The 26468-nt window shown below is 39.1% G+C and overlaps 1 protein-coding gene across 2 annotated transcripts; it reads right to left on the reverse strand.

Annotated features, from left to right (window-relative positions):
* Nucleotides 1–140: 140 nt before the first annotated feature.
* TTC4 (tetratricopeptide repeat domain 4) lies at nt 141–26468 on the reverse strand. 2 transcript variants are annotated; one of them, XM_081308354.1, is made up of 10 exons: nt 26290–26468; nt 25599–25716; nt 24175–24336; nt 17911–17988; nt 16379–16503; nt 8877–8963; nt 6607–6824; nt 5778–5859; nt 3418–3500; nt 141–976 (listed from the first exon to the last, which is right to left on the reverse strand). In XM_081308354.1, the coding sequence occupies exons 1-10, from the start codon at nt 26398–26400 to the stop codon at nt 874–876; spliced, it is 1167 nt and encodes a 388-aa protein (XP_081164480.1). In that variant the 5' UTR covers nt 26401–26468; the 3' UTR covers nt 141–873. The 2 variants fall into 2 exon arrangements, with proteins under 2 accessions (XP_081164480.1, XP_081164481.1); XM_081308355.1 differs by lacking the exon at nt 24175–24336.

A 26468-nucleotide genomic window follows, 5' to 3' on the forward strand; every position in this document is an offset into this window, starting at 1 on the left:
AGCAGTAAGAAGTACACTCCCACCAGGGGAAGGGGTGGCCACTGCAGGAAGTAACACAGCTACCAGTAAATATACACAAAGCCCTCTAGGATATGGGGAACAAATAGCTGAAGACAAAAATATAACCTATCACAATGATCCAAGATGCAAAAAGATTTTCTATTTTAAAAGGACTAAAAGCCTAGCCAGGAGCAATAATGATGCATGCCTGTTCCCAGCAGTCAGCAGGCTGAGGTAGGAGGATCACTTGAGCTCAGGAGTTTGAGAGCAGCCTAGGAAACACAGCGAGACCCCAACTCAAGACAAACAGGCAAACAAACAAACAAGAAGGCATAAAACCCTAAAATGTGAAAAACAGAGAGGAACTGAGTGACCATTGTCCAAGTCTACTGGAGTTTTCACACTGCAAAGACCAGGGAAACTGGCAAACCTCTAAGGGGTACCAAGGATCCTAGCCTTAAGGCCTTACAACTCTACACAGAGCTGGTTTTACCGACTTAGAAGAGTGTTCTTTCCTAAGGTGCCTGACACCACAAAGGTTCAGAAGCACGTCATATCATAAGTTGGTTTCCATAGGCCAGTGAGTTTTTTGTGGTAACAGCAGCAGACAGTCTCTTGAGATGCACTACAAGGACATCACAACCAAGGCACAGAGTTTTGTATCCACTAGGAGAGTGATAAACAGCCAGAGCTCAGTACTTGGCCAGAGGCTCATCCTTCCTCCAGCATGAAGATAGGAAGGACTGTCTCTGAGGTGACAAAAAAACACTGCTGGACCGAGAATGTGTCCCGCCGATTCAAGTGAGCTAAATTCCAGGCAGAAGCAGGTGACACAGGAGATCCAGGAAAGCTGGCTGTCACAGCCTGGTTCAGTCACTTTATCTGGTGTACCTGCCTCCCCCGGAGATAATTCTTGCAAAAAGAAGAGGATCCTACACAGACCAGAAATGCTGGTGTCAGGGCTTTTACAGAGTACCTGCAGTAAACACACAAAGAAAGGGGGTTAACTAAATTATGATCTTAAATCATCCATGGCCCTTCCCAACAGCATTCAAGGTGAACCTTTGATATGAATAAACATTAAAACCCAAGTTTAGCAAATTTATTTGTCTGGCTGTTTATAAATCTGTAAAACTAGCATGACATTCTTCCCCTTACAACCTAGTCAAAACCTCTAGGCCAGTCTTCCAGCATCAATGCTTATCTGTGGATAAACAAAATCATAAAACATTTTCATTTATTCATTCAGCAGTCAACCTAGGCCCTGTGTTGAAAACAGATTAAAAAATGAACATACAGCCAGGATGTGCAGATTACCTGTAATCCCAGCAGCTCAGGAGGCAGAGGCAGGAGGATCATGCATTCAAAGCCAGCCTCAGCAAAAGCAAAGCACTAAGCAACTCAGTGAGACCCTGTCTCCAAATAAAATACAAAATAGGGCTGGGGATGTGGCTCAGTGGTTGAGTGCCCCTGAGTTCAATCCCTCGTACTCCACCCCCCATCCCCCCTCAAAAAAGAACATATAAAAACGTAGAGGAAAAAAAGTAAAAAACTATTGTCCCTTGCTCTCAGGTTCAATCCTGGGAGATGGGGGCAGCAAGCACAACTGTAGAAGCATTTGTGAAATACAGCCTCAGTGCAAGGAGGCACAATTCCCTCTACAGGGAGAGGAACCAGGAAAGGCTCCCTAGAAGATGCCATGTCGGAACATGGCTTTAATTTGGGGAAGGGGTTGAGGAGTAGGGGAGCAAAAGCCAGGAGGTGCAGATTACCAGAGTATAAAGCTATCGCTGGAACATAAAGTAAATGGAGTGAGACAGGTTAGAGAGATGGGCAGGGCCTTGGCCTCCCAGGTCTAAGGGTGTTTGCATCATCCAGTGTCTGGTTCTGGACAGAGGGGTCTGTTTCTTGGCTCCACCTAGTTCAGGGTCTGGAGCTTCCAGAAACCCATCCCAGATAGCCTAAGTATCACTCCTAATACCATTTACATTTTCTAAAAGTATGAAATTGCTTTTCCTCCATGGATCAGTCTGCTTTATTTTTTGGAAATGGGGTACAAGGTGGACCTCAGGCCTTAAGAATTCTGGGCAATTTATTAACTACAGAGAAAATGATCATCTGATATTCTGTCCATAAACTAGAAGGAAGATTTGGGATCACAGCAAAATACCACTAAGAGAACTACTAATCAAATTTGGAAAGTCTTCCCTACCTGCCTCCCAAGGCAAATCAGAAGCATCAAGCTCAGCTAGACCTTGACCCTTACCAATTCAGTCAGCACTTCACCAACACCTATCCCATCTGTTCTAAAGCTTTTTCCAACCCATCCCCTCATACTTCAGGGCTTACCCAAGAGTACACTTCAATCCTCTACATTACTATGTACAGTTTATTTAAACAAATACCTCCGTGACTCCATACACTACCAGGGTATAAAGTTGATGTGCCTTAACAAGGCATTCAAGTTTATGCTTCATGTGTGGTTCTAACTTAGCTCTTCAGCCTCATTTTCTACCACACCCAGCCACCTTCTTTCTCCCCAAAACACTGGGCTCCTTTAACCTAAGCGCAAAAGAACCTGCCTGCCTTCTCTTTGCTCAAAATTAAAGAAAGCAGTCTAATAGTCAACTTACTAATGCTGAGGGCACTCTCATATAAGCAGATGAGAGACAACCGCCAAATCCCACCTGCTGCTACCTCTAGTGACAAAGATATCCTATTGCAGAGGGCTTATCCTACATAGTTTATAAGACCACTCTGACTCCTACTGACTCAGTGGTACTCAAGTGCCTGAGAAACACAGGTGAGAGTTACTGTTCCTATTCTAGAGATGAAGGAAGAGCCCCAGGGAGGCATAGTGGGCTCAGGGTCACATGGTCAGTGAATGAAGGTTTCTGACTTCAAAAGCCAATGCTCTTTCACATGACAGTATCAGGAGACAAGAGAAAAATTAGGAAACCCACTTGAATCAAATGTATGAAATATGATATGTCAAGAGCTATGTAATGTTTTGACCAACTAATAAAAAAAAATTAATGCTTAATAAATAGTAAATAAATGCTCAAAAAAAAAAAAAAAAAAAAAAAAAAAAAAAGAAGCCTGTTCCATTCTGCTGCCTTCAGGTACAAAAGCCAGGCAGCTTTTCTCATCTGAGACCAGCCTATTTACTTGCCCTGGCCTGGGGGCATCAGGGCTGTAGTGCAGTGGCTGTCATCACCTTGCAAGCTGTCTGGCAAACAGCTGGGTTTCATGGGCCCGGCCAGCCCATATGGCTGCTGTCTCACACAGCTTTGTGCCAGCGCAGAACAAAGGAAAGTACAAGGTGATCACTGAGTGGAGGAATGAGAAACTGGCTGTACCCCTGGGGAGGTGCCTGAGCATCTTCCCCAGTCTACTCAGACCCACAGATTTGCTTACCTGGGGTGCTGCAGCACCTGCAGCAGGGTGCTCTTGGGAGGTACTTGGTATAGTTCTGCCCCATCCTCATCCTCAAAGTAGACCTATAAGGTTAATGGAATAGAGTCAGAAACCAAGAGCTTCAATAGCCAGAGGCATATTAAGGTCAATCCCAGAGACAAGTTAAGGAAATTGCAACCCTTGTTGGTTGAATGCCCCCTTTCCACAGCTGTAGGACCAAGTATGTTGCATTCAGTCCTCCCCTCAACACCATGAGAAAGGCTAGCAGTTCCATTCTCCAAAGACAGAACCAAGGTTCAATGTCACCAGTAGTAAAGAGAGAAGCCAAGGCTCAAGCCCAGGCCCATGTAACCTTCTCTTCCCTAACAATTTAGTCCTTGAGTCACTGTGGGGTGGGAAGAAAGCCATGGTAACCCAGAGCAAAGAACTAAGCAGGTATCTGCGTGGGAGAGTCAGGGGGAGGGGTGTCAGAGCTAGACCAGTGGAGGAGGGGTCCCTGCTGGGAGCCAGCCAGCCTCAGCAAGGTGAGAAGGGCTTCCCTCTCAGATGGCTGTCCAGGGTGGGTCAGAGCCCAAGTGGGATGAGGAGCATGTCCATGTGTAGGACAGCTGAAGTGGACTATTAGGACAAAAGCAGGTGAGGAGGGCAACCAGTCAGCAGAGGATGGCCTGTTGTATAGCAAGAACCCAAGCAGGATGAGGAGGATGTGAAAGTAGGGATGTCAGATCCTGCACAGGATGAGGAAGGCAGCCTGCTGGGGCAGCAGCCTAACAGAGTCAGGAGGCCAGAAAGGCTGAGGACTATTCCATGGAGGAGAGGAACCAGTGCTAGTGACAGGCAGGGGAGATGATTAGACAAGTATATTAAGAATACTAAAGTCATTTTACAAACATAGAAAGGAAAAAACAAATCCTGTAGTGAGAGTTAGAACTGGAGATACCTCATGTTTTTACACACACATATACATGCTCTCTAGCAGGGAGGCACTGAGAAAGCACAGAGCTTTGGGCTTCTAAATAGCATTCTCCACTAGAAAGAACCAAGGCTCCTGAGGGGAAATGACTGACTTCAGAGCTAGGGCAAGAAAAACACATTCAGAACTTGGAACATCTTGTGCTTAAAACATGGAGGTAAGTCAAAAGGACAAAATTTGAAGATATTCCCACTGGCCAAATCTAGGACAATTAAGCAAAAAATAAATAATCAGAGTAGCACATTATAAAGAAAATTTGAATAAAAGAATAAACCATAAATTTACTAATATAAAAAAAAATATTGAAGGTTTGAGGAACAATGAGATATTTACATCATTTCAAAATTCCTCCCTATAAAATACTTATCAATCATAAAGGAGAAAGAATAACTGTATATTAGAGAAGCCTGTCAGACCCCTTTCCCATCAGGCGATCACTGAATTTCAGTAAGGGGGAAAACTGAAATCAGGTACCACCTGATAGGATGCAATGAGTACACAGCATTATTTCTGTGATAGTCCAACTGAATATACAGAACCCAAATTCAGTCACAGAAACATGAGGCAAACCACAGACAGGCACTCCACAAATGGTCTACAATCTGCACAGAGTTAAGAAACTGGAGAAAAGTCTGAGGAACACTTCTATGCAGAGGAGACTACAGGATATGATCACTGAATGCTCAGCATGGTTCTGAAAGGCCCCATGGGCTGGGAAGGACATTGAGTGGAGCCCAAGGATCAAAGAGCAGCAGTGTGCCGCCAATGTAAACTCTGACTTTGGTGGCTATTTGGGGATTATGAAGAAAAATGTCCTTGTAAGAAACACATACACAAGTACAGGAATTTAGGACATTAGTTGGCATCTTAATTTCAAATGATTACAAAAAGATAAATTCTTTCTACTATAAACTGAATATTTTTTAATCCCAATAATGGGATATTATTCAGCCTTAAAAAGGAAGGATGACACATACAATAATATGACATACAATACAACATGGATGAACCCTGAAGATACTAGCTAAGTGAAATAAGCCAGACACAAAAGAACAAGCACTATAAATTCAAACTATGTGTGGTACCCAGAGCAGTCACACTCATAAATAGGAAAGAATGGTGGTTGCCAGGGCTGGGAAAAAGGAAGAATGGGAGTTATTGATTAATAAGTGAAGAATCTCAATTTGGGATTATGGAATGTTGTGAAGATAATATTGGAAAACACTGTGCATCTACATAATGTCACTGAACTGTGTACCTAAAATGATTAAACTGTTAAAAATGTTATATATATCTTACAACTTTTTAAAAAAGCAGTCAATCTCTATCCTTTTGTCCCCTCCCCAAAATAAAATCTCATAAAGGAACAAAATAAAACTTCTCTTACCTCCAGACTATCAGGGCGGTATTTTTGCTCTGAGTCCCAAGCGGGTATTTCACCAAACATCACCATTAGATGATCAATAAACCTAAGGATATAACATATACTTTCTGGGTATCAAAAACTCAAGATCTACTTTCCTACATCAGTCCCTGGACAGCAATTCACAGAGACAAAAAGAATGTATAAAACGCAAAACAGGTTTAATCCATTTTGACGGTAGTGCCCAAAATGTGGTATATGCATATCACTTATCTATGACATAATTTCTTTAAACAGACTCAAGAGTTAAAAACATTTCTCATATTTAGCCATATTCTAAGTATTAACCCTATGAAATCACAAGATAAATGTGCTATTTATATTTTTTCTAATAAATATACACTTAAATTACTATATGTGTACTACCTAAAATGATTTCACACTTCACCAGAGGTGTGCCACTCTTTGGCAAATACTATACCGTGGTGTTACACTGACCAGCCCAGGCAGTATGACAATGAGACTTGTATCTATCATTAAAACCTAGTTGGGCTGGTATTGTGGCCTAGCATGCGTGAGGCACTGGGTTCAATCCCCAGCACCACATACAAAATAAACAAATAAAATAAAGGTATTATGTCCATCTATAAATTAAAAAAAAATTTTTTTTAAAAACCTAGTTAACAGAAGTTCACTCAGCTATAGGATAGAGAAGTTATATCAAATCAGATTGTATGAAACTCTCTGAACTATTCTTTTCTCTTCTCAACCAAAAATCCACCTGTCCTACCTACAAAGACAGCAGGGAGAGAGAATGCCAGCCAGAGCAGAAGGTTTTGGGGCAAGTGATTACCTGGAGTCCTCATGGAAAGCAGAGATGAAGTCCGACTGGGCATACTCCGGGTACAGAAAGAGCACAGGCCAGCTTAGCCTTCCCTGGTCATCTAGACTCAGCCTGGCTCCATAGGGATTCTCAGAGCTAAGTCCATCCAGAAAAATCTCACCTATACCTTCTGAGGCCGAATCTTCATCCTCACCAGCAGCTTCAGAGATGAGCCTGATGTTCCTAGCCTGGGTTAAAGACAGAAATGCGCACACACCAGAACCTTATTATGTGGGAAGACAGAAATCCATTTCACTGAAATAGGGAAACCTAACAACGTAAGCTCCTAGAGGGCCAGCTCTACCCAAGATTAATCATCACGATCCCTGAGGACTGGCCGGCACAGTAGGCACCACTTGTTTAACTCACTTTCACTAGGCATCTACCATGTATCTGCCATGTGGACCATGTCACAGAGAGGAGCAGACATGGTTCCCCCCACCTCCCACCCTTAAGCCTTTGTTTATGGTCTAGTGGGGAGACAGCTATGGAAATAATTACAATAAAAAGTAAGAAGTACAATTGTGGAACTGCAGACAATGGAATAATTCACCCTGGGGCTGGAAGTATTGGAAAATGCTAAGCTCTGAATGATGACTTTGAAAGGCAGAGAAGATGGGGGTAGGGGATTAGAATAATATGCCACCACAAGAAATAACATGTACAAAGACAAAGAAAAGATCAAGAGTGTAGCGTGGACAAAAATGTCAAGTGTTTCAATTTGGCTAGGACATAGGATAGTACAAAAAATGTATACAGACTTTATCTTGACAGTCAGATAAAGAAATGAGGATCAATCAAGGGTCTGAATAGAAAGGTCACCTCTTATGTACATGCGTGGAGGTTCATAAGTTTAGCACATGAAGGGAAATCATATGCAATCAGAATTACTTTTGATAAAACAGGGACTACCAAACTTTCTTAAAGAATCTGATAATGTGTGCTAAATAGTCTCTGTTGAAATTAACCAAATTTGCTATTGTAGTGTGAGAATTACCATAAATAATATATGAACAGTCAAAGCTGTGTTCCAATGGCTGTAGTTTGCTGATCCTGCTTAAAACCATCAGTAAGGATTGGGGTTGCAGCTTACTGGTAGCGCACTTGTCTAGCACGTGTGAGGCACTGGGTTTGATCCTCAGCCCCATATAAAAATAAATAAAACTACTGTGTCCATCTATAACTAAAAATATGTTTAAAAAATAAAGTATGGCTTGTGTTCTATTGAGAATAATTCTCATGTATACTGAAATCTACGATGCAGGGTTGGACTAAAGGAGAAAACCAAATTAAAAAAAAAAAAAAAAGTCTGTATGTAAATGTCTAGCATTCCAATATCCTACATTTGAGAAAATGACCAAATCTTTCATTGTGAATGAGAAGAGAAATCTGGAATACTATATTCTATTTGTTAATACACGTTAACAGATTGTTTGTTAGAAAGATAAGTGGAGGCATTTTAGAAGTGTTAAATTCTTAAAGTCAAACATGTACCTTAAATGTGTGGATAATTTAACTGAACAAAAAAATCAAATCAAGGGCTGGGGATGTGGCTCAAGCGGTAGCGCGCTTGCCTGGCATGCGTGCGGCCCGGGTTCGATCCCAGCACCACATACCAACAAAAGATGTTGTGTCCGCCGAGAACTAAAAAAATAAATAAAAAAATATTAAAAAAAAAAATCAAATCAAAACCCACCCCACAATCTCTCAACAGGTGTTATGTACCTTATGGAAATGAAGCTAGCACTAACAAGGTTCAAGCAAGATTTGAGTCACAGTACATAAATTTCAAAATGCAGGAAACAGAGGAAAAGGGAGGCAGGATGTTGTTGTGATAAAAGAGCAACATCCTAAAAATTCAGCTTCTCAGGATGTAGTATAACACAGTGATGAAGAGCAAAGCCCTGGCTGACACTCATTAGCTGTGTGAGGTTTCTTCACCTCTCTGAGGCTATTTCAACAGTTAGCAGAACAGGAACAAGAAGACCCCCCTCAGATGCTGTAGTGAAGATGAAAGGAGAGGTCACTTGACCCAGAGCAGTACTCAGTATGTTAGAGACCAGCACATTCACACAGTGGGAGAGCTGACTCAACTGGGGGGGGGGGGCCTCCTTTGTCACACTGCTTCACCAAAGCAGAAAGAAAATGAACACAGTAATTCCAGTAAGAAAGGTCCCCAGCAGGCATCACAGGATTAGTGGATTTTGCAGGACTGGGGGACCTAAGGTTTGAGAACTTACCTTGATGGCTTGGAGTAAAGCTTCATTCTGATTCTGCTCCTTCTTTTCTTTCAACTTTGCTTTCCTCACATCCCTCTGTTCAGTTCGCTGGAGATGAAATTCAGATACATCAGCCCCAGGGAACTTGCTTCCTCTTCCCCCGCCTGCAGCCTGTGCCTGAATGAATGCCTCTCTGGACTCTGTTCAAGCCATGCTCCTATGTTGAGGGCTGCCAGGGGCTGATTCAGTTCAATAAACATGCACAAAGCACACACCAAGGTGTGAGGTGCTATCAGCAAAAGTTTAAGGTCTAGTTCCCAGACTCAAGGAACTCACAGTCTACTGAGAGGTACAGACCAGTGAAGAGACACGTGTAACAGGTGTGCTCTGTGTTAGTCTGCTGGAGTGAACCAAGTGCTATGAAACACAGGCAGTGACTGACCATGCCCAACTGAGGAAGCAGGCTTAGACAAGGAAGACTGACTGACAAAGAAGAAAGGGCAGTCTCCATATAGGAACTGACACAGGGCAGATGAGCACCTCATGGGGAATTTCAACTTCCCTGGTTTGGCTGGAGTACAGGATAACACAATGGAAAAAACTAGGATAAGAACCTATCAGAGGTTCTGCCTTTTGAACAATTGTAATCCATGACAGAAAAACACCAACATTCTACTCAATATAGCAGAAATATACTTCAGATTTTCTTTTCCTGCTAATCTACCCAATACTCATTGTTTCTGCTTTTATCCTCAGAACTACACATTAGTAGGAGTCAGCAAATGTTTTCTGTTAAGCAAGACAGTAAATATTTTAGGCTGCACAGACCATAGATTATCTCTGTTGCATATTATCTGGTTGTCTGTTTATAACCCCCCTTTGGTATTTTTTTTTTAAATTGAAATGAAGTCTCAGTGTGCTGCCCAGGATGGTCTTGAACTCTTGGGTTCAAATAATTCTCCCATCTCAGTTTTGTGAGTATTGGGACTACAGGTACATGGCACCACATCTGGCTTATACTACCTAAAAAAATAATAATTTTGCTGAAATATAATGTGCACAGTTCAATGAGTTTTTACAAATGTATACACCTGGGTGCCTAAAAGACCAATCAAGATAGAGAACATTTCTACATCCCTTCTGCCTCTTTGTAGTCAGTCCCCCTCCCAACCCATCACTGATAAGCTTCTTTCCTTTTATTGCCAAATAATATTTCTTTGAATAAACATACTATAATCTGCCTATCTATTCTCCTGTTGTTGGACACAAACCCTGTTGCTGGGCTGTTATATAAGGAAAAGGCTATGAACATTTGTATATAAGTCTTATTGTGTACACCTTTCAATTTCTCTTAGGCAGACACACAGAAGTGAAACTGCTAGGTCACAGGATAAGTGTCCAAAATAAAACACTGACTTCGAAAGTGGTTTTACTATTTTATGTGTCACTGGCAATGTATGAAAGGTCCAGATGCTCTATATATTCACCAATATTTTATTTTGTCAGTCTTTATACAATTTTGACTATTCAGATAGGAATGAATTGGGATCTCACTGAGGTTTCTTTTATTTTTTCTCTACTGGGAATGGAACCCAGGGTCTTGAGCACGCCAGGCAAAGCTCTGCCAGGCAAAGCTCTACCGTTGAGATGTATCCCCAGACTTGTTTTTTGAGATGGTATCTTATTTAATTGCCAAGGCTGGCCTTGAACTTGCAATCCTGCCTCAGCCATACGGGCCACCAAATGCCACAGTCTGGCTGGGCACAAAATCACAAGCCACTCAAGCAGGAACAAACTTTATTTCCAAAACTCCCATGAATGACACGCAAGCGGCCTTCTCCTGGGACACACCACACCAACAGGAAATCCCTCCTCTGAATTCCCTCCTACTGCACTTCCCCAACCAATGGGAACTCTCCGGGAGTCCCGAGAGAGCTCCAAAGTAGCAGGCCAAGGCGGACAGCAGGGGTCTAATCTCCAATTGAATGCACATCTTAACATAATCATTATCATCTCAATGGCTTGCTGTCGGCACCTTTCAACCAAAAATGCCATGCATCATTCCTACTGGCTATGGCTGTTAGCACTTGTTGAAAATCAATTCCCTACAAATGGTATTTATTTCTGAGCTCTCAATTCTACTACACTGATCTACATGTCTATCCTATGCCAGTACTACAATATCTTGATTGCTATAGCTTTGTAGTACATTTTGAAACTAGGAAGTATGAGTCTTCTAATTTTTTTTCCCAAGACTGTTTTGGCTATTCGGTGTCCCTTGAATTTCTAAATGAATACTATGATCAGCTTGTCAATTTTTGCAAAGAAGCCAGTTGGAATTTTGATGAAGACTGTATGATCTGTGCATAATTATAATGTTCTAATTTTAAAAAATAAAAGATTATATGGCTTGGCACACCAATTTGGGAAGTACTGCCATTGTAACAATTATTAAGATCCAATCCAGAAAAAAATGGTTTATCTTTCATTTATTCACATCTTCTTTAATTTCTTTCAACAGTGTTTGGTATTTTTCAAAGTATAAGTTTTATGCTACTTTTGTTAAACTTGATCCTAAATATTTTATTTTTTGATGGTAATATGAATGAAATTATTTTCTTAATTCCATTTGGAGTGTTAATTAAAAGTCTAATGTATAAAACTGGTTTTTGTATTTTGATGTTAAAAATCTACAAGCTTGTTCAACTTGTAAGTCCCAAGAAATTTTTACTGAATCCCTTAGGATTTTCTATACATGAAGTCATATCATCTGCAAGAAAAATACTTTTACTTCTTCTTCTCTTTTAATTTTTAAAGAACAGGTTTGCTAGATATAGAATTCTTAAGGTTCTTTTTTTTTTTTCTTTCTGTACTCTGACTATGTCATCTCACTGCCATTTGGCTTTCATAGTTTCTGGTAAGAAATCAGCTGTTAATTTTATTGAGGATTGCTTATACATGGAGAGTCTTTCTTGCTGCTTTAAGATTCTTTTCTTTGCCTTTCAGCAGTTTGATAATGATGTGTCTAGGTATAGGCCATTTTAAATTTATCCTACTTGGAGTTTGTTAAGCTTCTTGGATGTACAAATTATTATTTTTCATTAAATTTGACAAGTTTCTGGACATCACTTCTTCGAATATTCCTTTGTCTTTCTTTCACTCTCCCCTCCAACTGGAACCTCGGTTATTCCTACACTGGTGCACTTCATGGCATCTCAAAGGCCTCTAAGTCTTTCTTTATCTTTCTTTTTCTTTTTTCCCATTCTCAAACTATCTTCAAGTTTGCAGATTCTTTTCTGCCTGCTCAAATTCACTGTTGAGCTTCTCTAGTGAATTTTACATTTCAGTTACTGTTCTTTTTCTCTACAGAAATACTATTAGGTTCTTTTTAAATAATTTCTTTTCATTGGCATTTACTATTTGACAAGACATTACTCTTGTGCTTTTCTTTAGTTCTTTAGAGATTGTTTTCTTTTATTCTTAGAACATATTTAAAGTAGATAGTTTACAGTCATTGTCTAGTAAATTCTATGTCTGAGCTTCCTCAAGGACAATTTCCATTCATTGACTTTTCCCCGTCTGCATACTTTCTTCTTTCTTGGCATGTCTTATAATTTTTTGCTAATAACCAAACACTAGCACACACCTGTAAATCCTGCAACTCATGGGGCTGAGGCAGGATTGCAAATTCAAGGCAAGCCTCAGCAACTTAGTAAGACCCTGTCTCAAAATAAAAAATGAGATAAAGGAATCCCCAGGAAGGAAGGAAGGAAGGAAGGAAGGAAGGAAGGAAGGAAGCCAGCCAAACAGACACTATAATGTGGCAACTCTAGAACTCATATTTGACCATCCACTCCTGGATTTATTATTGTTGCTGTTACTGTTTATTGATTTTCCTCAACTAATTCTGTAAAATGTCTGTATTCTGTCATATGTGATTATTAAAATCTCTACTCATTTGGTCATCATCTAACAACTGAGCACAGATTTCCACAAATACCAGAGCCAGTAAGTCTTCTAGCTGCTGCCTAGAGGCTCTGTGCACATGCCAGAGCACACCTTCAACACACACTTACTTGAGCAGCTTACAATTCTACCATAGCTGCCACTTCCTGCTTGGTCAGCCAGAGGTGAGAGTTTAGTTTCTTCTCAGGTCCTTTTCTAAGCACACATGTAACACCCTGGGCATACATGTAACCTTCTAGATTCCCAGGAATACCGAAGGTTTTCAAAGCCCCTTCAGAATCTCATCCCTAGCTTTTACTTTTAAGCTTTCTAGTAAGCCTTCATTATCTGTACTAAATGCTATCTGGTGCCGCAGGTATGTGGAATCTTAAAATAATTCCTCTAATGGTTTCTGATGAATGTTCTCCCTTTTAATCTCCCTATTACTATACCCTATCTGAAAAAGCTGTCCATACTGGGTGAGCTCCAAGTTGGGTCATATAAAGACAGCCTATAAGCAGGGTCTTCTAGGGATCTACTAGATGGTCGAATAATGATAAATTGGGAATAAGGCTTTGAAGGAATTGTAATGTTGTTTTTTCTGGTGGCCACCAGGCCACTTTTTTTCACCATGATTATGGACTACCACCTTTCACAACTACTGGGGAACTGGGAAGGGAGAGATAGGACTGAAAGAAGTTGAAATGTCACCAGCTTATTACTACAGCTTATTATTCTTGGCTATGTGTTTTTTTCTTATTCTTCTTTGACATTGAGTAGTTTTAGTTCTGAAAACAGAATAGCATACTAAATGATTGCTATGCTGTATTTCCTGTAGTCAGTCAATGGGTAATATAGCAAGAGAGGTCAAATCACTCCATTTCCATTTATGTGAAAACAGTTGCTATCAGTCTTAGAACTGCTGCTTTTTGTTCCTTAGTGTTAAATTCCAAATGTCATGTTTAACACTTAATTCTACCCACAGGTACCACCAAGAAAGCAAGCAGCACACCAGGCAAGCACCTAATTCTCTGTCCTTCAGACTTCAAGAAGCTGTCCTTTCGTGATTAAGCTGATTTTCTACCTTTACCTATCCTCTCCAAGAGGAGCTCTCAGTTCACACAAGCTACTAGCAAGGCTCTCAGGTCACCATCTTGCACAATAAACAAAAAGAACTCCAGAGATTTTGAGCTCACAAAGACTCTCCAAGTGCAATTGCTTTCAAGTACCATGGGAACAGAATGAGTTTCACTCAGGAAATTCCCTCTTATCTTCCCCACTAGCTTTCCCTTTACAGAGCAATTAAACCTAGAGACAAAAAGGTTAGAACTTCATTTGTATGTTATTTCCACAACTTCATCAATATTTCTATAGTTAAAAAGTTCATAGAACATTAGTCATGTTTCTTGAACAACACTTCCTAGCCTGCTGCAAGCTTTTGGTTCATTTCTAGAATTCTAGAAAAGTTGATTTTGACCTTTTTTGCCAGTTTTCTCATTGATTTTATGGAGGAGAGAATTTTTGTAGATCTTTTAGTCAACTTTTTACAGTGATATCATCTTGTTTACTTTTTATCTACTTGATTTAGCAATCACTGAGAGAGAAGAATATCATGAATTCCATCTATCTGTAGAATTGTCTTTTCCTTCCTTGGGTTGTCAATTTTTGTTTCAAGCTCTGTTATTAGGTTCCTACACATTTAGAATTATTAAATCTTCCCATAAGATGATCCATTTTTAAAAATCCTCGCTTTATTTTAGCAATACTCACTGCTTTGAAGTCTACTTTCTCTGGCATTAACTTAGCCACAGAAAATCTAGTGCTTATATATGCCAAGCACAAATGAACCCAGAATCAATTTATACTAAGACTCTTGAGAATAATTCAGTTATTCAGTAAACAAAGTCAGTTATATCTGATGTCAAGCTTTTGGGCACTGAAATCTCCCCTAAAGTGTACCTTTGCTGCAGGACCAAGACACTTTCACTTAAGTCCACTCTGGGTTTTCTATAGACAGATGTGGCCACAGCCTTCCACAGGAGCCCTCTGGACATTCATTCCTGTATATATACTTTTAGAAATGTTAGAAACCCCCAGTTACCTGGGCTTACAATTCTGTTTACTTAACCAGGTGAGGCCATAGAGATCTATCTTTTCTGATATTTCAAATGATGAGAATGATTTCCGACTCCTTGTTCAGGACCAGCTAAAGATTCTCCAGGCACTAAAATTTCCAATTCCATAGAATAAGCAGTGAGGAGATATTTAAGCCAGGAAAAGGAGACATGAAGTTTCATGCTGGCTTTGTACTGAACAGACAGATGAGGCAGTATTGCATAGTGGCCAAGAGCCTGGGCCCTGAATCAGACTGCCAGCATCTGAAGTCTACTTCAGCAGAGTTGTGTGACCTGGGCAACTTCCTGATCTCTCTGTGCTTTAGCTACCTTTATAGTAACAGCCCCTACCTCATAGGGGTATTATGTTGTTTAGATAGTTTAAATAAGTGAAAATTTTAAACTAGAGCCTGGAACATATACATAGTAAATACTATCTAAATATTGGGTAGTATATTTGGTATTAATGGTATTCTGTTGTTATTACTGTTTTATCATCATTTTGGCTGTTATGTGTCAGAAATGTGGCATTGTTTTAGCAAGTAATAGGTGTCTTAATACTGGGAGTTGTGCATTAGAAACTTAAGTTTTGTTTAAATATTTAGCTTGTCCTTTTTTTCTTATTTCAAGAACTCTACACTATACAGATAAACTATGGCACTCTTATTTTGTTTTCTATTTATTAAAATCATATTCAATTCAAAGTCAATTTTTAAAAAATAGTTTATTTTTTAGTTGTGGTTGGACACAATACCTTTTATTTTTTTTATTTTTATGTGGTGCTGAGTATTGAACCCAGGGCAAGCACTCTATCGCTGAGCTACAACTCCAGCTCCAAAAGTCAATTTTTTACAGAGTCCTTACTGTAGGTCAGGAAATGAGGAGGAAAAGCAGGAGGGCAAAGTTGGATACCACTAGCAACTACTACTACTACAATACTGTATGTTCTTGCTTACCTCAATTTACTTGTTTGTGTCCTCTACAGAGTTCCAAGAATAGAAACTGATTTTTTTGTTTTGTTTTTCTTTTCTTTTCTTCTTCTTTTTTTTGGTACCAAGGATTAAACCCAGCGCTGCTTAATCACCGAGCCACATTCTCAGCCCTTTTTTATATTTAATTATAGGGTCTTGTTGAGTTGCTGAGGGCCTTATTGAGTTGCTTAGGGCCTCGCTAAATTGCTGAGGCTGGGTTTAAACTAGAGATCTTCCTGCCTTAGCCTCCCAAGTCGCTGGGATTATAGGTGTGCACAACAGCACCCATCTGTTTTTCTTTTCTTTTGTTTCTTTATTTTTATTTATTTATTTGTGTGTGTATGTGTTTCTAGGATCAAACCCAGGGCCTCACACATGCAAAGCATGCACTTCCACTGAGCTACATCTCCAGCACCCAGGTTTTTACAATGACCTGAGAGATGCAATCTGATAAATGCAAATTAGCCAAAGCCAATTGTCTGCTGATACCAACCTTCAGCTTGTCTGCTTTAATCCTTATTTCCAGAAGCTTCTTCTCTTTGGCATCTATCTGCAGCCCCTCATCACACCAGTTCACAGCCTCAGCAAAGTGTTTCAGTTCCAGATGGCACAGGGCACCTACAGAAACCAGGGCCCTTAAGATCTAGGAATGACATACATGAATAAGCCCTGCCTTGAACAATACCTATCCCATACCAGCTACCAGCTACCAACCAGCCCCTTGAAGAGAACTTCATTCCCCAAAGAATATTTTTTTGTATTATAGATCAGAAATGCCCTAGTGCCTATTCAGCTCAAAATTCCTCTAAGTCTCCCTGGTATAAAGTACTCTAAAAGTAGGCTTACTAGCAAAGAGCAAAGGCTCTGGAATCAGACTGATTTGGCTCTGTCATTCACTATTCCATTAGGACAAAAGACTGAATATCACCAAGCTCCAGGTTCCTCATATGCAAATAGAAATAATAAAGCCAATCTCAGATGATTTTAAAAAGACAGACAGAAAGCAGAGTTTGCTTCAGCCATTCATCATGGTAGTAACAAGACCAAAGATGTTAGGTCTCTCCTAATTTTGATCCTTATGACCATTAGTTTAAGTTGCCTCTTCTATTAAAATTTTTAATGCAATCATGTGTGTTTTTCTCTAATAATTAACCTCTTTAGCCTTTCCACAGAATTTCAAAATATCAGAATTATAAAGGCTTAGATGTCAAAGGAACCTAACCCCATCTTCCAGAGATGAACAAACTAACATTAGAATGAGTATCTTCCTACTGTCACATTATAACAGAAAATCAACAACTGAATTCAGGATTATGGGTTTCTAGCCTAAGGCTAATTCCACAGGACTATCTTCTATATGCCAATCTTTATTTAGTAACTTCTTTCTATACAGCTGAGAGACAAGGACCTACTTACTATCCCTTAGCCATGAACACCTAAAGAAACATAACTTAATAAAGCATTTTAAGCTGGTCATAAGAATGCAGGGAAGATTAAGTGTGATGAAAAAAGTGTGCAAAGCATCTATGAAGTTCTCAAAGAAAAAGTGAAGTATAAAAGAAATACAAGCACTATTATTACACAGAAAGGTACAAGAGAAAAAATAATCTGGGGCCATCTCAGCATCAGAGCTATCAGCAAATGTCCTGTAACTTATCTTTTCACTGAATTAACAAGGCATTTGAAGATTTTGCCTTTCAATCAGCTAATCTGGAAAAAAAATCAGAATGTAGCTTTTTGGAATTACTTTAATTCATTTTTGGAATTACTTTATTCAATACAAATTTAAAAAGAGGAGTCTCAATTTCTATACAAATTCTTATAAAGGATTAGAGTATTTTCTTTCAAAAGCGGCATGGTGCTGTTAATAAGGAACAGGAGCTTAATATCAAGAGTGCAAAACTAAGATAACTTCACTAGGAAGTATCCTACTACCTTAACATCAAAGCTTTAAATGTCAGTTTTTGGTAGGTGAATACCAGCTTTTCCATAATGATAACTATACTATAGTTCTATAAGACTTACCTCTTACTATGGCTTTGAGGTGGCAGGGTTTTAGCTTTCTGGCAGCCATCACATCATTGAGAGCAGAACGAAAATTACCTACAAAAAAAAAACAACAAAAAAAAAAAACACCATTTAGTAAAAGAAAGAACAAGTTTTAAGATCAAACATTTCCAAAATTTTGTGTGATAAAAACAATCTTGGAGAAACATAAATCAGAGTGCCATTTTTAGAAAACATATAGTTGTGCTCATTTAAGCCTTAGAAATGTTTATAACATCAGGCAATCCACAGAAGAACTATAAATGGCTAGTAAGCAAGTGAAGAGATGTTCCATGTCTTAGTTATCAGAAAATTAAAACTGACATGAAACTGGTAATAAGACAGATAGATAATATCCAGTATTGGTGTAGATATAGAAAAGGGGCACTCTCAGGATAAAATTAGCAAATTAGCATGCATTTTGTGCAACTACTTTGACCCAACAATTTCTTCTCAACATTATGCTCAAAAAAGTTTGTATAAATATAAAAACACAATAATTACAGCATTACTTTTAATTGCAAAAAGCTGGAGATAACTCACATATTTTTAGTTTGGTAATGACTAAATGAATTTTTATGGATTCATACTATTGAGTATTATGCAGTCATTAAAAGAAGAGTGAGACAGATCTGCTTGTAAGAGACACAGTAGGACATAAGTGTTATACTGTTTTAAGTGGTAGTGGTATCCACTCCAAGTGGATACCAGATTTCTGTTTGTGTAAAATAAACCAAACTAAATATTTAGACATATAGACACACATACGTAAGTGCATTTTAAAAAAGTACAATCACATACACACCAGTTATCCAAACTAGGAGGAAGGCATGAGGCAGATTTACATTATAAATATTCCTTAATGCAATACCGTGGTTTTTTTTTTGTTTTTTTTTTTTTTTTTTGGTACCAGGGTTTGAACCCAGGAGTGCTTAACCACTGAGCCACATCCCCAGCCCTTTTTTATATTTTATTTAGAGACAGGGTCTTGCTGAGTTGCTTAGGGCCTTGCTAAGTTTCTGAGTCTGGCTTTGAGTTCATGATCCTCCTGCCTCAGCCTCCTGAGCTGCTGGGATTACCAGCATGTGCCACTGCACCCAGCTGTAATAATCATTATTTCTAGTTATACTCTTTTTAGTTTAGACTATAAGTATTACTTAATGGTTTAATATTTCCTATTAATTTCACTTCTAAAACTCTAGATCAGGGGTCAGCAAATTTTTCTGTGAAGGGCCAAATAGTAATCACTTTAGACTTTGCAGGCCACATGTGGTCTGTCACATATTCTTCTCTGTATTTTTAATAATCCTTTAAAAATGTAAAAAACAATTTTAGTTCACAGCCAGCCAGAAGGTCAGACATGGTCTATGAGCCACAGTTTATCAAATCCTGCTTTAGTTTAAATTACTGAAAAAACTTTATGTCTAACTTTGTTCATTTTTGTATGATTTAAAAACCTCCACATAGCTTATACACTCAAAAATAGTAGAACAATAAAGCAAACAGTTGTAGGTCCACATGATGTAACTTCATATAGCTATTAAAATAATATTCACAAATAATTTTTAATGACAGGTGAAATTATTTACCTGATAAAATTACATTAAAAATACAAAATTGGAAGAACACAACAATCTCAACTTTGGGGAAAAATGCATATGTAAAAGAACCAAGGACTTCTGGTTAAAGGTAGTAGATGGAACACATGTATTTAACTACACCATCTTCCCCAACTCCTCAAAGCCATAAACCCACAGAGACAAAGAGAATGAGAAGAACACAGAACACATTTTAAAAACTGGAAAACAAAAGGACAAAGACTGATATATAAGGCTAGAAAAAAATGAATTCTAAGCCAGCAGAAGGAAAGCATAAAGGCTACCAAGTGGTACTGCAGAAATCATAAAGTACTCAAGACTCAGGTAACTCCAGAACTAAGAATGAAGGTGCGTTAAAGTCTAAGAAACAGATTCTCAACGTTCCTTTCCCTCTGGTGTTTCTGGGATCTCTCTCTCTCCAATTCTGGGAAAGTACTAGAGGTTTAATCTATACAGATCATAAAACAGAGCGCCTTTGGACTGGAACCTCCAAGCACATTGGTGAATCAATAAAGGAAATCTAAATACTGAACCCCAGTAACCTTAGACCCCAAATTGGTTCCCAAAGCATCAGCAGCAGGACTTCCAAAAACAGTAAATGGAAAACAGAAGAGTATCAAAATAATTTAAGAAAATGTCCTAGAAACAAGTTTCCAACTGAAAGTGTCCACTGAATACCCAACCTATAGAACTATCATACTTTACACAAAACGTTTCAGCACACCAAGCATAAAAAGAAAATACTAGAAGCTTCCAAAGAGAAAAACCCAGAATGCCAGAATCAGAATAGTTCTAGACATCTCAACAGCAATACTATAAGCTAGAAAGCAGTTATGAATACAAATGCCTTATACATAATGGGCACAGTATATGGTGCACACCTATCATCCCAGCTACTCGGGAGGCTGAGGCAGAAGGATCACAAGTTTGAGGCTAGCCTTGGCAATTTAGTGAGACCCTGTCTCAAAGGAAAAAATAAAAAGGGCTGGAGATGCAGCTCAGTGGTAGAGTGTTCCAGGGTTTGATCCTCTACCAGGGGAAAAAAAATAGTAATGGCAGGATGAGAAGTAACTGAGGCAGAGAAACCAACCAGTCCATACTGAAGTAGGTCAGAAAGCTCCAGAGGGGTGTCACCAATCAGGTAAATGGTTATAACACCTGATGAGGAAGGGAGTAAGAAAATAGGGCGAGAGCACAGCACTGACTCAGTGATAAGTACAATAGGAACCAAGTAAGCATAATAATTATGACACTTATTACTTAAATTAAAAATTTAAAGTTTTATTACCAAAATAGAAAATGACCAGAATTCTCAACATGGTTTAGCTGTGAATAACAATTACATAGTTATAAATGAAAATAATAAATAACAAACACATAAGTATATGCACAAAACGACAGGATACTTGTGGATCTGGGGTGGCAGTGATGAGAGGGGACAACATACTCACTTCCACAATGGGAATCAACAGGCATTGCCCCAAACTGGAAAGTGAAAGCAGCAGAAATACAAGCATATTATTTAGTTATATGAAGGTACATAAGAAAAGAAACAGCTAAAATAGTTGGTAGTGTTTGCCTCCAGGGAACAGGAAATAGTAGGAAAAAGAGTCAAGGGGCTGTACCTTTATAACAAGCCTTACAGAACTTTGCCCATTTAAACTATGTGTATAAGAAACTGTGACACAAACCAAGACTGATTTTAAATAAATAAATATGACCAAAAGGCTTCATATCAAATGTTCAAAGTGGTTCATGTAAACTATGGATGGGCTTAATTTTCTTTTATAATAACCTTTCTGTATTTTTCATTGTTACAATATGCTTGTATTACTTTTATAATAAAAGTTCCTAAAATACCTCACGTCTAAATCAGCAGATAAGAGTCCTAAATTCCAAAAGCAGACATCATTCATATAAAGTTATAGCCCCTGAACCTGTGCAGTACAAAGCAGGAAAAACTCCATTCACGAGAGTAGCCAAGTCAGATGCAGTGTTACACACCTATAATACCAATGGCTCCAGAGGCTAAGGCAACAAGATTGTGAATTCAAAGCCAGCCTCAGCAACTTAGTGAGGTCCTAAGCAACTGAATGAGACCCTGTCTCAAAGTTCAATCCCTAGTACAAAACAAAAAAAGAGTAAACAAGACATATTGCTCATGGCCAGTTTTACAGAAGTACCTGTAATCACTACTTGGAATGAGAAAAAAAAGCCATTCTTCTATTTGTAACTTTTCTGCTACACTGACATCTTTAATTCTTCAGATACCTATAATATAACTTTTTCCAAATTTTCCTCATTTTTTCTTATTAATCTCTCTTTTGGCGACTTCATCCAACAGTTTCCTGAAACTAGTTCCTCAAAGCTTCTTCCTCAGCCACTTGTTTTCCCTTGCTGTATACCATCCCTAGACTGCGCTCTAGGTTAGGTTTCTGCCTCTCATTGATGCTGATGACTATGAATACAGATCTCTGGTCCAAGCCTGTGCCCCAAGTTTCACACAATCAATCCACTTTCTAGATTTCTCCACCTGGTATCTCATAGGTACTCCAAGTGAACTGAGTATTCCAAGTAAACTCAAATAGTCCCCAAAGTTAATTTTGAACCCCTCATCCTCACCAACTTTCTCTTCTCTAGACTACCTGTTTCAAGTGGTGGCACTACTATCTTCCCCAAAAACCAAGAGCTCATCACCAATTTCACATCAACAGGCTAAATCACTATGATCAAATTAATTTCTATTGTATCCATCTTTTCTTCATCCTCACTGCCACTGCCTTTCTCAAAATTCTTTAAATCCAGTGGGTGTAGTGGCACATGCCAATAACCCCAGAGACTTAGGAGACAGGAGGATCACAAGTTCAAGGCCAACCTAAAAAAACTAAGTGGGACCATATCTAAACATTAAAAAAATTAAGCTGGGTGTGATAGTGCACACCTGTAATCCCAGCGGCTCAGGATGCTGAGACACAAGGATCATGAGTTCAAAGCCAGACTCAGCAACTTAGCAAGGCCCTAAGCAACTCAGCAAGACCCTGTCTCTAAATAAAGTATTTAAAAAGGGCTAAGGATGTGGCTCAGTGGTTAAGCACTCCTAGGTTCAACACCTGGTAGCAAAAATTAATTAATTAATTAAAAAATAAAAAGGGCTGGGGATATAGCTCAGTGGTAGAGCACTGGCCTCACATGTGCAAAGATCTGAGTTCAATTCCCAATTCCACAAAAAAAGAAAAAAAAATATTTAAGTCTGTCCTCTTCACATTATCTGCTAAGGTAATTAATCCTTCTGCAAATTCATAGAAATATAACCCTATCACTGACCTGCAATAAGCCCTTAAATGCCTCTTCGATGACAGCTATTCAAAGTTCAAGCCCAATGTGGCAACCAACCCTACAATTTCTCCAGCCTCCTCACAATTTCCTGTCTTGATTCCACTGGCAACAATGACTTTCAAGGACTTTCAAGAATTTCTCCTGCTTCTCCCTTTTGCTGGAATGTCCCAATCTGCTTCTACTTGATTAATGCCTACTTGTCCTTTTTTTTTTTTTTTTTTTTTTTTGGTACCAGGTATTGAACCCAGGGGCATTTAACAACTGAGCTACATCTCCAACCCTTTTTATTTTTTATTTTGAGACAGGAATAAAGAAAAAATATTCTTCCTGAAATTAAAGACAAGTTTCCTGTTTAGGTTCAGGCACTAATGAAAAGGACCCTCATGAAATTATGTAAACTGAAGGGGTTTGCTAGCTTAAATAATCTTTCAAATTCGGTACCACTTTCACTTTTTCAAATTTTCTAATGAAACAGACTGAGAGAGACCTGCCTTAGAGATAAACTGTTCAAATGGTGATGAGTTAGAAAAAACTATTCCAGCACGACTACAGCACTTGTTTTCTACTGGACCCTCAGAAATGCCTGAGGTTACCCCCCAGGTCCTCTTTAAACTCTGTGATTATAAACAAGGGCCTAATATGACCCAAACTAGTCCCCAGCAATACTACTACTTAAATAATCAGCACTTCCTAAAATCATATTAGCAGAACAGCCCTGCATAATGTTTTATCTGAAAAGGGGACAACAAACTTTAGAAACCCAGGATAAGGTTTTTTGTTGTAGGCTATTCGGTATTAATACATACTGAAAATCTCCAGCAAAGAAGCAGCATTTTCTAAACTTCCTCATCCAAGAAATATTTTTTACTTCAAGAGTTCCATAAATACTGAGAAATTTCCCCTTGGATTACAGCTTTTCTCACCTAAAGAGCTCTGCTGTTTTAATCCTTCAGCATTCTTGAGAAGAGGATAAAAGGCCAGGGGGAAAAAAAACCCAAAAAACACTTTTGAAAGTACAGAAGCATTGGAGCTTAAAGATCACAGATCATACTGATTCATACATCAAATACCTTATAAAGTAACTAAGTCACTTTTATTTTTGTTTCAGATAGTAAAAATTATAAAATGTTTCCTTCTCACCATGTCTACAAAGAAGATCAAAACTCAATTGGAATAAATGATCCTTAGTCTCGGTTTCTGGGATGAACAACCCCTCTTTCTCTGCCATTCTCAAAACCTCCTCTAGCCATCTAATGGCTTTTATCATAAGTAATTTCTTTAGAAAGCACTTAATAATGAAATAAATTACCAAGATGGTACTGTGCTGCTGCCCGGTTAGTATAAAGGACAGCATTTAAATCAGGATCTGCACATTTTTTCTTTAATCCTTCAGTGTACGAAATCACAGCTTTCTTATAGTCTTTTTCTTTAAAGTAGTCATTGCCTTCATCTTTATAGGTTTTGGCTTGTTCTGCAAAAAAGAAGAAAAATAGACACTATTTCCCACTTTTTAAAAGACCCATTAAGATTTTAAATCATGTATTAATTTAATAAATGATAAGTCAAAGAGAAGAAACCAACAGGAAAAATAAATCAATAGGGAAAGGAAACTCAAAAGTAATGCTCTGATAAAAATGGGTATTAATGGGCTGGGGTTGTGGCTCAGCGGTAGAGCGCTCGCCTAGCACAGGCGAGGCCCTGGGTTCGATCCCCAACACCACATAAAAATAAATAAAGATATTGTGTCCAACTACAACTAAAAAATTAATACTTTAAAAAAATGGGTATTAACTAGGCACTGTTTGGGGTATGGGGTGGCATGCCTGTAATTCTAGAGACTCAAAAGGTTGAGGCAAGGATGATCCCAAGTTCAAGGCCTCTGCCTCAACAACTTTGTAGAGCCATCAGCAACTTAGCAAGGCCTAACTCAAAATAAAAAATAAAAGGACTGGGGATGGAGCTCAGTGGGTAAAGCATCTCTGGGTTCAATCCCAAGTACCACAAAAAAAAAAAAAAAAAAAAAACAGGAGTGTCAATATGGAGAAACAATGTCATGAAAACTTAATGCTTCAATCAATTCCAAATATTTTATAAGGAACATTACTAAATACTTAGCAAAAAAGAAAAAGTATAAAGGGGAAAAAAGTATACTTATCCTAGCTTTTGAAAACAGGATTTTTTTTTAATTACTGAGGATATGGGAGGGGGTTACACTTTATTTATTTATTTATTTATTTGTTTGTGGTGCTGAGAATTGAACCCAGGGCCTTGGGTATGCAAGGCAAGCACTCTACCAATAGAGCTATATCCCCGGCCCCTCTGCTTTTATTTATACTATTTTATTCTCTGGGATGCAAATCCCCTTCCTTGCCCTAGTCAAAGCCTACAAAATTGTTAAGATTCAGCTCAAATTTCCAATTCACTGACAGTCCACTCCTGCTCCTTCAGTGTTCCAATAGCACTCACTACAGCTATAGTATATACATTGGCACTTAACACAAGTTTGTCCTAATTCTTCAGCACAATTTAGCTTCTCACTGGAGCCTGACCTTTGAGGGCGGGAACTGTGTCTTATTTACCCCCATGTCCCCAAAGCCTGGCAATCTGTAGGTACCCAAAGAAATATGTGTGAACAGTGACAAATTAGCTCATGCAAACTACTTCTTATCAATCAGAACCTTTCTGATTCACACATTATCTCAATACAAAACAAATGCTAGTCACGTAAGATACCTTCTGGAGATCGATCCTCATCAAAAATAATTGACTGGAGGCAAGCCAAGTCAGGATTCTCTTTGGGATCAATTTCTGATGGTGCTTTCTTCATAAATAAGGGGATCTTGTCAAATTCCTGAATTTCAAAATCATAATGAACAGCATGAATAAACTTTTTCTATCGAGTAAAGCCAATCCACGACTCATCATCAACATTTTCTTATTCATCACAATCTGCAAATTATCGTGATTGGCTGAATCCTTTTTGTAAAATGAGAATGAAGGATAACGATATCTATTCTTTCAGTTCTCACATTCTACGGGATTCTACAAGGGCAGTAGTAATTACCATCAATTGAGCGCTCTTATGTTCCTGACGCTTCATTTTATCTTTGCCATAACCCTAAGTGATTGGTGCCACAGGTAGGGCAATTTTCCAAAAGAGGAAACCGGCTCAGAGAACTTAGTAAACTAACCAGTGTCAGAGCCGGTAGGTGACGGCGTCACGGGCCTGACTGCAAATCCGGTACTCCTGAAAGTACTGACAGCTTAAGAAGACTCTCAAACCTCAAGGCCAATCGCTAATACTCAACTAGAAACCATCCACCCGCAGGCAGCTACAGGGACCTGGGCATGCGGGAGACACCGCGGAGCCCCAGGAGTCCAGAGGACGGCCCAGTACACGTGCCGAGTCCCCGGGACCGCCCACCTCCTCCCACTGGTCCTCGTGGAAGCCGCCGCGGTAAGGCTGGCTCTGGAACTTGTCCAGGAACGAGTCCATGGCGTTGTCGTCAGCAGCGTCAGGCTGAGAGCGCTCCATAGCAGTTCCAGGATCTCTTGCTCCGATCCTGGGACAGACCAGCGCGCGGCTTCTTCCGGCGGTGCGGG

Source organism: Spermophilus citellus, assembly GCF_964194105.1.
Source record: "Spermophilus citellus genome assembly, chromosome: 9".
Classification (NCBI taxonomy): Eukaryota; Metazoa; Chordata; class Mammalia; order Rodentia; family Sciuridae; genus Spermophilus; species Spermophilus citellus.